Raw genomic sequence first — 12,618 nt, forward strand, 5'->3', positions numbered from 1 at the left:
AGAATTACAATTTGAAAATGTGCTTTAGCTGCTATGCTGGAGACTGCAAGTCTAGTTCAGAGGCTATTACAACAATTTGCATGAGAGCTGAGGATGGTTTAGACTGGATTGGTAGCCACTGAAATGGGGAGAAGTAGCTGGACTCTTTTCCACATATTCTTTCTTTAAACCACTCTAAAAAGTCTTTTATTTCCATTATTCCATAAAAACTACACATTCAAGGTCACTGTTGATCTTTACATTACTAATTCTCAGTATTTGATAGTTGATGACTCCATCCTTGATGTGTGAGCTCGGCTGGTCTCTCTGACACCAATTTTCCTTCATTTTTCTACTAACCTCACTGCCAATCTTTCTCTGTCAGCTTCACTGGTTCTTCATGTCCCTGACCTTTAAATGTTAGAGTGCTCTCGGTATCAGTTCTTTAAACTCTCCTATTTTTTGTTTACACTCATTCTCATGATGGTCTATTCCTATGCAGATAAAATCCAGTTGTATATCTCCATCTCAGATACCTTCCTTGAACTTGAGATTCACATATAAACTCCCTACCTTACCGGGTACAAAATTAGTCTCTTAATTTCTGTCCCTTCCAAAAACCTGCTGTTTGTCCAGCCTTTTCCATGGCAGTCAATGACCATTCCTTCTTTTTAGTTCCTCAGACTCCAAACACTGAAGTTATTCCTAATTCATCTTTTTCTCTCACAGCCACACCTCTCTATCAAAGAATCCAATTGGTTTCATTAAAAAAAACAAACAAACCAGAATTTGACTATGAACTGAGTATTGGGTAAGATGAAAATGAACTGTAACGGAAAGTTGGAGATGGTTGACTAGGAAACTGGAGAGGTTGGCCTTCGGTGCATAGTGCATTTATTGTCATAAGCATGAAGACAGGATATGGTTACAGATGTCAATAAATGTGTTGGAAGTCTGGAGGTTCACTGCACAAGCATTAGCTATGAATGAGAAGGGCTGTTGGAGAATGGGTAAAAGGGGCTGGAGATTTAAGGAAAAAGTAGAAAATGCAAGACAATGGTCCAGGACAGTGGGAAAGTCAGTAGACTAGGGCAGTACTCTAGAGTTGCTATGCAGCAATAAGGGCCCATTTGAGGTAGAAAGTGTCCTTTTTTGTTCCTCAGATTTGTTCCATTCACAGGGCCTTTGTATTTCCTATTCTCTCTGCCTGGAAACATCTCTCAGAGCTCCATCAGCTCTCCTCTTATCATCATTTAGGTCCCAGCATCCTCAACCTCTTCATCACACACTTCACTTCTTCCTCCTGCCTCTCTCAGAACCTTTTCACAAGACTAAGACTATTCCTCCAGCTCATAAGGTTGACTTTCTACCTGATCCCCATGATGCTTCTTGACCTTGATTCCTATACCCTTTTGTAAGCCTCTTTTCTCCTCCATCTCACTAGAGTAAGAGTTTCATGCCTTCTGGATGTGTTATCCTCTAACTCTCATTGTGGGTATCATCATCTAACCATCTCTTTACTCCTTGGCTTCCTCTAGACTTTGCTACCTGGATCTCAGGATTCTCCCTTCCTTTATAAGCAATCTTTGGAGTCTCATTCTGCAGATACTCTGTGCCTTTTTCATTATTTCAGCACCTGGGAAAGTCAAATGTTGCAATAGCAGGCTAGAGGAATAATCAATGCACCCATACCTGTTTCTTAGGACTCGGGGAGATCTACTCACCCATAATCCCAGAGACGCTCCACTGCAGCAATGAAATAGTGTCGTGTTCTCTTCTGAAAGCTGCGGAGGCCCTGATTTTCATCTTCGCCATAGATGTCAAAATCTTCTCTCTTCATTTCAATCGAGAAGTTGTCATCATACTCAAATTTGTCTTCCTCTGGCTGAGGAGTACTAACGGGTATTTCCCTTTGACGGCGTTTTGAGACTGGTGGGTTTTGAGAGCACAACCTTCCAGTACCTCCTTGCTGTGCCCAGGTGGCTTCTCTTTGGGGCTTATCTTCTTCTTCATTTATTCCTGCTTTTGAATGATTATTTTCACAAGGGCCCAGGGACAAAATGGTGTCCTTTCTCCTAAAAGCTGTGTTTTTCTGTGACTTCTTTTGGGATTTCCACTCTTCTCTTATCTGGGTAGCAGAGTGGTCCTCCCAAGCAAGGGGACCCAGCAGCTGGGAGGGAATCTTCTCAGAGCTTTCTGTTGATTTCAGAAAGGGCGCTTTTCCAGGTCTGTTTGTTTTATTCAGTTTAACAGGTCTCTGAGTTTTCTGAAGAAAGATCTTTTCCATGAGATCCAGGTGGCCAGGAGAATCATTGCTGGTTTTTGTAGCCAAAGAGTCTTGATGAACATGAAATTTAGGAAGTAATTCAACTGTGCCAGATGTTTTATACAAGTCTGGTTTAAAGAGAACAGGGCTTTCAAGTTTCTTGTATGTGGGTTGGTTTGTGGCACTTTTCCTTGTGGAGCTGAACTTCCCTTGACCTCTAATCATTTCTAAGGTTAGGAAGGCTAAAGAAAGGTTATTTCTTCTGGCTTCTTGTAAGAAATGACTGCTTTCCTGAACCCCAGAACTCCTCTCCCTAAAGGTATAATTACAAGCTGATGCTGGAAGATGAGAGGAGTTGTCTTGGGATGAGATCTTGGTCAGATCTGTATGTCTAATTGATGGAAATGCTGATACTTTTGCAAAAGGTAACGCAGAGTCATTCATTTGCATGAGGCCATGATTTCTCATAGAACAATCTGATAGGAGGGACTCAGTGATGGCTCTTTTTTCTTTCTCATTGTACTCTATCTGTGTGAGGGTGCCCTGGGTCAAATAGGTCATATTTTTGGACCACTGGGTTGAGGTGTCATTCAAAGTTACCCTCCTTTCAAACTTTATTTCTTCTAGTGAGAGTTTGGGTTGTTTCAAAGCCCGTTTACCACGATGAGTAATAAGATGCTGACCTGGATTAGGAGACATCCTTGTAGGGCTTGGAAACCTCTCTACCATTTGATTTGTTTGATTTTCCAGACCTTCCAAGTTTGCTTCTTCCCTTATTTTTGAGAAATTGGCCATGTGACTCCCTTCTGTATGTGCAGAGTCATTTAATGACCTGGTGTCTTGAAGTGCTGGAGTGTGTGGCTGCTCATGTGAACCTTCTACATTTTGCTTTGTGCTTAGCGAGAAAAGGTTTTTCAGGAAATTCTTAGTGCCAATCACTGTATATACCTGAGGCAAAGCCACATTCTCTTGGGTTAATTTTTCCTTTCTTTCTATCTTTTCCTGAGATTTCTTTTCTTGATTGTATGTATCATTTTCTTGGACATTAGCCAAGTTAGTAAAAAATATGCTCTTATTCTTTGGAAAAATCATCTCTTTGAGTCCAGTGTCCTTTGTAAATTCATCCTCTCCTATTACCACCTTCTCCTCTGACAAAAAATTCTGATCTTTCACAGATTCTTCTGATCCTAAAGATGTTAACTGCTTTGGACTGGGCCTTTTCTCAGAGCTTAGGGAGTTCTTGCCATGGGTCTCTTTTATCCAATTTGCTGAATCTGGCAAGAACGGTATCTTGAAGAATGATAGATCTGGATTTTCCATACCTAGTGGCATAGGGCCCTCTTGTTTTTGGTGGGCCATTTCCACATTTTTTGATGAAGTAGTTTTGTTTGACACATGATTTAGCCCCAAAGCTGTAATATTTCTCTCCATAAATGTTTCATTATGAACCAAAGAAATCACTTTTTGAAACTCAGTATTACTTTCTAATATAGTATCTTGCCAGACTGATGTACTGTTCTCAATAAATAGTGTTGAGACATCAACATGAGTCTTTCCATTAGTTGTTGAGTTAATTGATGTCTTGTTCATCTTTACCAAAGAGATATTAACTTTGAATAAAGCATTATCTTTGACTAATGAAGCAGGTCCACGAACTCTTTCTTCTTTAAATAACCTATTACTCTCCATTGATAATACATTTTCCCCCAGTGAACTTTCTTGACTATTCATTAAAGCTGCTTCTAACAACCTGGAATCATTATCTCCTTCACTCAAGCCCAAAGGTACATTGGACTGAATAAGGTGAGATGAATTTACAATGGTGCCTAAATGACTATCAAAGTGAACTGACATATTTGGAGGTTCTAAGGAACTTGTCTTTTCAGTACCTGCTGCCAACTTCTCTGATGAAATTGTTGGTGAAGTCATTAGACTGTCTGATGAACTAGAAATTTTTAAATCAAGTTTATTCACCTCTACTGTTGCAGGTGTCTCCAAATTCGCATTTAATCTTAACTGCAGTTCTGGCTTAGGAGTAAATACTTGGTCCCCACTGTGATGGAGCTCTGGTCTCAGACTTGCCACTTCAGATGGGCCCTTGTTTCCTTCTGTTGCTCCAAGTAAATGATCCTCAGCTTCATGTGTGGCTTCCTGGAGATCAGGTAAGAATAAATGTGGAGAAGGGTTCTGTCCCAACAGCATCAACAGATCACTAGAGGAGACACTTTGTGCTTTAAGCAGCTGCGTTCTTTCTGCAGACTGAGGCTCCATCTTCCCTATGTCATTTTCTGGGCTTGTGGTGGCTTTGAATTGCTTCTGCTTAGTGTTAGGGTGCCTTGAATTCTGGGAGAAGCTTCTGGGTCCAATGATGTTGTTTTCATTCAGCAAGGAAGTTGGAATATCTTCATATGTGTCCTCATAATAATCACCAATGTTCCCATTACAACTAGAAACCTTCAGTAAGGCTGTCATGCCTCTGTTCCGAAAGTCTGAATTGTGGCACCCCAGAACCCATAGACCTGGAGATGAGGAAGAATAAGACTCTGGTTATTTACAACCCAGGTCCCAAGCAAGTTATGTATTAGTTGTTCTCTTCTATTTCCAGATAATGAAAAAATACTAGTCAGTACCATTGTATTACAGGTCATCAGGTTAAATCCCTGGCACATAAACAGTCCAACAATGGTAGTGAAAGTGGTTTTTACACTGCTGCTATTGTGGTATATCTGTCTATAATCACAAGAAAGGTCTGTGATTAAAAGTTAATAGATATCAGGAAAAAAATGGAGAAATGTAATTGACACACACAATAGTGGAGAGTCTTTTAAAGATTTTATTTATTTATTTGACAGAAAGAGGCAGTGAGAGAGGGAACACAGGCAGGGGGAGTGGGAGAGAGAGAAGCAGGCTTCCTGATGAGCAGGGAGCCTGATGCAGGGCTCAATCCCAGGACCCTGAGACCATGACCTGAGCCAAAGGCAGACGTGTAACTGACCGAGCTACCCACGGGCTCCCAATAGTGGAGAGTCTTAATAGTCACACAGAAATCTTTTTTAAAAGACTTTTTTTTTATTTTAGAGAGGGAGAGAGAGAGAAAGAGGTCATGTGAACTGGAGGCAGAAGCAGAGGAGGAGGGAGAGGGAAGGGGAAGGGGAAGGAATCTCAAGGAGACTTGGTGCGGAATGCAGGGCCCGACATGGGGCTCGATCATACACCCTGAGATCATGACCTGAGCTGATACCAAGAGTAGGATGCTTAACTGACTGAGCCAGCAGGCGCCCCCCACACAGAACTCTTTGATGATGATAATGACTTAATTCATGAAACTTCATGCAGCTTAGCTATTATTGCTATATAACATAATGGCACAGGTTCTCAGAGTTGGATTGCTTGGGTTCAAATTCTAGCTCTACCATTTACCAGCTGTGTGACTTTGAGCAAGTCAACTAAGCTCTCTGAGCTCCAGTTTTCTAATTTATAAATGAGGCTAATAGTATCTATGCTATCATATAAAGTATTCAAATCATATTACACATGAGTAGCTTCCACTGTCATCAATTTCAGGATAAGTAAGCACCAGGGAGTAGGACTTAGGGTTAGGAAATACATAATATAAAATTACACTACAAGGCTAGCAATATTAATTTCTACTATGAACAGGATTATTCAAGTGAAGGAATTGCATAGTGGTACAGTAGATGCATAAACATAAGTAAAAAAAATACACCCATCAGGTACCTTCACAGTCTCATCATCTTGCATGACATTTGCAAGCAAAATCTTAACCAAATCCAGCTTTACCTCTAAGGGACCCCCCCCCCCCCGAGTATATTTCCCCTGTAAAATAATGGGATGCCCATGGAAAAGGTTTTTCTGGTCAAATGCATGTTGGAATATTGCACTCTATGTGCTGCCAGATAACCAATCGAGTGGGAAATGAAAATACATTTTCTATCATCAAAGATTTAGAAAATCTACCTCTAAAGCAAACACTGTCAGGAAGTGATGAGGGTATGTTTTCTACCAGAACAAAGGAGTATACTGTATATTAAAAAAACAGGATGACATGGGGTCCAGGAAATGGGCACCTTTCCTGAACAAGGATGAAGAAAAGTCCCAAGTTAATAATTGATACTCAGTCAATTCTAGAAAGAACCAGCCCAGACAGAAGGAGGATGCATGGGTCTAGGAGGTCAGATTCTAAGTAAAATAAATACATTGTATGATAAAACTCTTGGGAACAAAAAGAGAGTAACTAAAGGGAAAACATAATAAGAACAGTAAAACAATTAGAAGTTTCTATAAAACAAGTCATAAAAATAAGAAATGAAATCTTATTTGATTCCATAGTGAATGTAAGCTTGTGGATTGGGAGCCTAATTTCATGACATTTAAAGGATATTTTTGATGGTGTAAAATAATGTTAGGTCACAGGACACAACAATACAAATTCAAGGGGCTACATGTACCCTGATGTTCACAGCAGTACTATCAACAGTAGCTAAACGATAGACAGAGCCCACATGTCCACTGACTGACAAATGGATAAAGAAGATTGGGTGTATATATAATGCAGTATTACTCAGTCATCAAAAAGAATGAAATCTTGGGGCGCCTGGGTGGCTCAGTGGGTTAAGCCGCTGCCTTCGGCTCAGGTCATGATCTCAGGGTCCTGGGATCGAGCCCCGCATTGGGCTCTGTGCTCAGCAGGGAGCCTGCTTCCTCCTCTCTCTCTACCTGCCTCTCTGCCTGCTTGTGATCTCTCTCTGTCAAATAAATAAATAAAATCTTTTAAAAAAAAAAAAGAATGAAATCTTGCCATTCACAATGATGTGGATGGAGCTACAGTGCATTATGGATAATTTCAAAAAATTCATTATTGAGTTCATTTCCTCTGGCTACACACTCAGACACGGGATTGCTGGATCATTCTATTTTTAATTTGTGAGGAACCTCATATTGTTTTCCAGAGTGGCTGCACTAGTCTACATTTCATCAATAATGCATCAGTGTTCCCTGTTCTCTACATCTTCACCAGCATTTGTTATCTCTTGTCTTTTTTAAAAATTTTTTATTTCTTTTCAGCATAACAGTATTCATTGTTTTTGCACCACACCCAGTGCTCCATGCAATCCATGCCCTCTCTAATACCCACCACCTGGTTCCCCCAATCTCCCAACCCCTGCCCCTTCAAAACCCTCAGATTGTTTTTCAGAGTCCATAGTCTTTCATGGTTCACCTCCCCTTCCAATTTCCCTCAACTCCCTTCTCCTCTCCATCTCCCCTTGTCCTCCATGCTGTTTGTTATGCTCCACAAATAAGTGAAACCATATGATAATTGACTCTCTCTGCTTGACTTATTTAACTCAGCATAATCCCTTCCAGTCTTGTCTTTTTTTAATAGGAATCATAACAGATGTGAGGCGGTATCTCATTTTGGTTTTGATTTAGATTTACATTTTTTTATAACAAGTGATGTTGAACACCTTTTCATATACCTATTGGCTATCTGTATGTCTTCTTGGGGAAAATTTAATGGTCCTTAGGTTCACAGATCCTTTTTCTGACTTATTTCACTTTCTTTTGTTTGATTAAGTCAGAGGAAGAAAAATACCATATGATTTCACTCATTGTATTTTTTAGCTCCAGAATTTCTTAAATGATTTCTCTTTTTTGAGCTTATTTTGTTAATGTACTATTTTCCTAGTTTTATTGAATCGCCTGTTTGTGTTCTCTTGTATCTTGCTGAGCTTCCTTAAAAGAATAAGTCTGAGTTCCTTCACAGGCAATTTGTAGATTTCCATGTCTTTGGGGTCAGTCGTTGAAAAGTTACTGTGTTCCTCTGGTCGCATCAGGCTCTCTTGTGGCCCTGCACTGATGTCTGCACATCTGAGGGAGCAATTACCTCCTCCAGTCTGTACGGACCGACTTGATTGGGAATGACTTTCTTTTTTTTTTTTAAGATTTTATTTATTTATTTGACAGACAGAGATCACTAGTAGGCAGAGAGGCAGGCAGAGAGAGAGAGAGGAGGAAGCAGGCTCCCTGCCGAGCAGAGAGCCCGATGCGGGGCTCGATCCCAGGACCTGGGATCATGACCCGAGCTGAAGGCAGAGGTTTTAACCCACTGAGCCACCCAGGCACCCCTGGGAATGACTTTCACCTGTGGGTGGCTCGGAGTGTGCTATCTGGGGTTCAGCAGCTCCAGGTCCAGGGAGGGCACAGCAGCATCATTTCTATGCAGCTCTGTCAGCTGAGGTCAGTGTTGGTGAAAAATGGAGGGAGGGCCTCCATTGGTGGCCAGAGCTGTGTCTGGTAGCAGTGGTTGTTAGAGCGGTTGGACTCCCAGGTGATAGAGGCTGCTGGGGTCGTCTTGTTGTCCTTTTCACCCGTCCTGGAGCCGGGAACATCCTGGAGCCGGGTCTAGCATGTGAGTGTTCTGGGGCAGAGGGGTGCAGGCAGTAGCAGCAGTGCTGGGTTTCAGGGCGCAGACATGCAGAGTGGCAACAGTGTCTGTTGTGCTAGTGGCAGTGGCCAAAGCTCAGGCAGGCACAGATCATCCATCCCTAGGCCCTGGTGGGTGAGGTGACCTGGCGGCTTGGTGCTTGGGCCCCAGGGATGATGGGGGACTGTAGGGGTGCCTCAGGTCCTGAGAAGCAGGGCGACATTAGCCACTCAAGCCCTGAGGCTGGCGGATGCTATATTCTCAATTAGATAATAGTAATAGTTGTAAAACACGGTGAATGTGCTGCAAGCCACTGAATTGTGTACTTTTAAATGGCAAAAATGGTGAATTTTACCCCCAAAAAATAAACAAAAGGGATCAGACTTGACCACATTGAACACAAGAGATCTTCTCTAGGGGCTGCAGCTTCAGCTTTGTAATTAGTGATGCTCTATTAAAATTTTTTCCTCAAGACACATAAAGCAGAGTTTTAATTTGTCTTTAGAATTTAAGTGATCACCAAAATAATCTAGAAGCTTTTCAAAATATTGATATTTAAAATATTTTTCCCCGTTTATACACTCATACACATACAGACATTTTCTTTGATCTAGATTTTGACAATTACAACATACTATACATACTGCTTCATAATCTTTCATAATCTTTTTGTACTTGGTTCATTCATTAATGGGAAAAATATTTATTAAGCACTTACTATAGGCCAGGAACTAGAAACTTCAGAGATATGGTGATGAATAAGATAAATGAGGTCTCTGTTCTCAGAGAGTTTGCAAATCAGATATAAAATAGATAACAAAGACATACACATAAATATAGAAGCTACTTTCAGAGATGTTTTTGGAGTTCTGTCAGGTTCTTCTTTACTCACTTCCCACAAAAGTACACTACTTGAAGTAAAATAACTTTCTGGGTATATGTTTGTATATGAGATTGGCTTTTATTGTCCAGAAACTCTCCCATGAGAGTTTATCTCCAGAAAAGCCTTTTGTGTAAAAGAGTGACTATAACGTGCGGTAGTTTCATGTGCTATCCTCTGCAGATGATGGAGGTGGGAGCAACCGGGGCGTGGAGTGGGCTGGCACTTGTTGATAAATGGTAGTAAGGAAGCAACAATCTGTGCTGGATTTAGGCCAGGCCACTGTTCCTCCTGATCACAGGGCTGGTGCTTTCACAAGCCTTGCACTGCTTATGGAGGGAGAGGGAAGATGAGAAACTGCCAGTCACATTTGTCCTGAAGGGTTCCCAGCAGTGTGAGGGTATGTGTACGAAGAGAGGTGGCACTGCACTCCCAAAGGCTTCTAGGTGGTATTTATTCAATGTTCACAAAGCACATACTTAGCTCTACATGTTGACTGTGTCATGATCTCAGGGTCCTGGGATGGAGCCCCACATTGGGCTCTCTGCTCAGCGGGGAGCCTGCTAACCCCCTGACCCCTGCCTGCCTCTCTGCCTGCTTGTGATCTCTGTCTGTCAAATAAATAAGTTAAAAAATCTTTAAAAAAAGTATACTCACCACTATAGGTTAATAAACACACTTATAATTTAGGCCAATGGTAAGTAAAGGGACTTTTTAGAGGAAAGACTTTAAAGTTAAATACCTGACAAAGTATTATCATTAAAATGCTTTGCAATACTAAGATCACTTGGACCATTCAGTATTTGCACACATATGAGCATATGCATGGCTAGTGAAGTGATCATAGCTGTTAGTAAAAGAATAATATCAATAACTCCTGGTTTCAGCTCAGGCCCTGATCTCAGGGTCCTGGGACCAAGCCCCACGTTGGGCTCTGTGCTCAGTGCAGAATCTGCTTAGGACTCCTTCTCCCTCTCTGTCTGCTCTTCCCCGCTGTTAGCTCTCTGTCTCTCAAATAAATATATAAAAACTTTAAAAAGAATAATATAAATAACTAACCTGGGTTTTCCATTGACATGAAGACAGTTTCTCCTGAGAATGGGAATAGGGTAAGTGTGTCTTCATAGACCATTTTGTGTTTGAAGGTATATCCAGAGAAGAAGACAGACAGGAAGTCAGTCTGTGCTCCAACACTTAGAATGTACCAGTATGCCACCTCATGCAAACAAACTGACAGCTGCAAATTGTCAAAAACATAGCCATTGATGCCTGCAGAAGAAACGGGGGACAAGAGGTTTTAGCAGTATCCAGATTTACTACTCGAGGCTGTCATGAGAGGATTAGAAATAATTACATGTTATGCCTATTACCTGATTCCCAAGAAGACATAGCATTATGCTTTCAAAAAAAAAGTAGATTATTAATACTTGATCAGGTCCCAAACCAAAGTGAGAGGAATCATAGACCCTGACTCTTCATGAACTAGAGGGAAGAAATGCTACAAAACATGGCATTGATTGATTTATACAACTGGAATGTCGGCTGCCAATTAGATAAATGTTAAATTTTCTCAATTTCATAACTCCACTTTGGTTTTGTAAGGGAATATCTGTATTCATAAGAAATGCACAATGAAGTACTAAGAGATAAAAGCACAACCTGTTCTCAATTAGAAAATAAGTAATAAAAGTAAGTATATAGAGAAAAGAGAATGATAAAACAAATACAGAAAAATATTAAAAATTAGTGGATCTGGGTAAAGGGTAAAGGGAGCTCACTATCCTATTCTTGCAGAACTTCTGAAAGTTTGAAGCTATTTCTAAATAAAAAGGTAAACAAAAATAACTTTGACTTCACTCTATAAAGGGAATTGTTTCTGAAAGCCTCTACCCTACATCTATCCATTCATCTATTCAATAAACATTTGTCTATTTTGTAGGGCGGTGGTCCACAAATCAAGTAAGCAATGCTCGAACTCTAGCTTAGTACAACTAACTGAGAATCAAATTTTCTTGCCTTACAAATCACTACAAGATATTATAAATCTATTGTAATTAAATCTGTGGTAATATGCGGGTATAGATGAGTATACCAATCAGAATATAGAATCCAGAAAGAGATGCAGATATAAATGGGAATTTAATATATGATGGTAAAGGCAGCATTTCAAACAGGCAGCAAAAGAGAATGAGCTACTGGTAAATGCTAATGGAAAAGATGATTATTCATATGGAACCACAAAAGACCTCTAACAGCCAAAGCATCTGGAGAAAGAAAAAAGCTGTAGTAATCACAGACATGGCATGAAAACAGACACATATACTAACGGAACAGAATCCAGAGCCTGGAAATAAATCCTTAAATACATGGTCAAGTAATATTTGACGATGTAGTCAAGAATGCTCAGTGGGGTAGGGCCTGTGTGGCTCAGTGGGTTAAGCATCTGCCTTTGGCTCAGGTCATGATCCCAGGGGCCTGCTCAGTGGGGATTTTGTTTCTCCCTCTCTTGCCCCCACCTCATGCTCTCTGTCTCTCAAATAAATAAATAAATAAATTCTTTAAAAATGTTTAGAATAAGTTTTGTATCAACATGGACGGGACTGGAGCAGATTATGCTGAGTGAAATAAGTCAAGCAGAGAGAGTCAATTATCATATGGTTTCGCTTATTTGTGGAGCATAACAAATAGCATGGAGGACAAGGGGAGATGGAGAGGAGAAGGGAGTTGGGGGAAATCGGAGCAGGAGATGAACCATGAGAAACTGTGGACTCTGAAAAACAATCTGAGGGTTTTGAAGGGGCAGGGGGTGTGAGGGTGGGAGAGCCTGGTGGTGGGTATTACGGAGGGCACATATTGCATGGAGCACTGGGTGTGGTGCATAAACAATGAATTCTGTTACACTGAAAAGAAATTAAATAGAAAGAAAGAAAGAAAGAAAGAAGGAAGGAAAGAAAGAAAGAAAGAAAATAAAAGAATACTCAGTGAGGAAAGGGTAGTGTCTTCAATAAATGGAGTTGGGAAAACTGGATAACCACATGAAGAAGAATG

General features: G+C 40.7%; 1 protein-coding gene across 1 annotated transcript in view; it reads right to left on the minus strand.

Moving 5' to 3' along the window:
• Positions 1–12,618, minus strand: part of LOC111139148 (coagulation factor VIII) — a 128,782-nt gene that overhangs the window by 54,345 nt on the left and 61,819 nt on the right. The window contains 3 exon segments of the mRNA XM_022491305.1: positions 1,672–1,702; positions 1,705–4,764; positions 10,630–10,839. Coding sequence (XP_022347013.1) covers positions 1,672–1,702; positions 1,705–4,764; positions 10,630–10,839 — 3,301 coding nt within the window.

This window comes from Enhydra lutris, unplaced genomic scaffold (assembly GCF_002288905.1).
Source record: "Enhydra lutris kenyoni isolate GAN:26980312 unplaced genomic scaffold, ASM228890v2 scaffoldscaffold96, whole genome shotgun sequence".
NCBI lineage: Eukaryota > Metazoa > Chordata > Mammalia > Carnivora > Mustelidae > Enhydra > Enhydra lutris.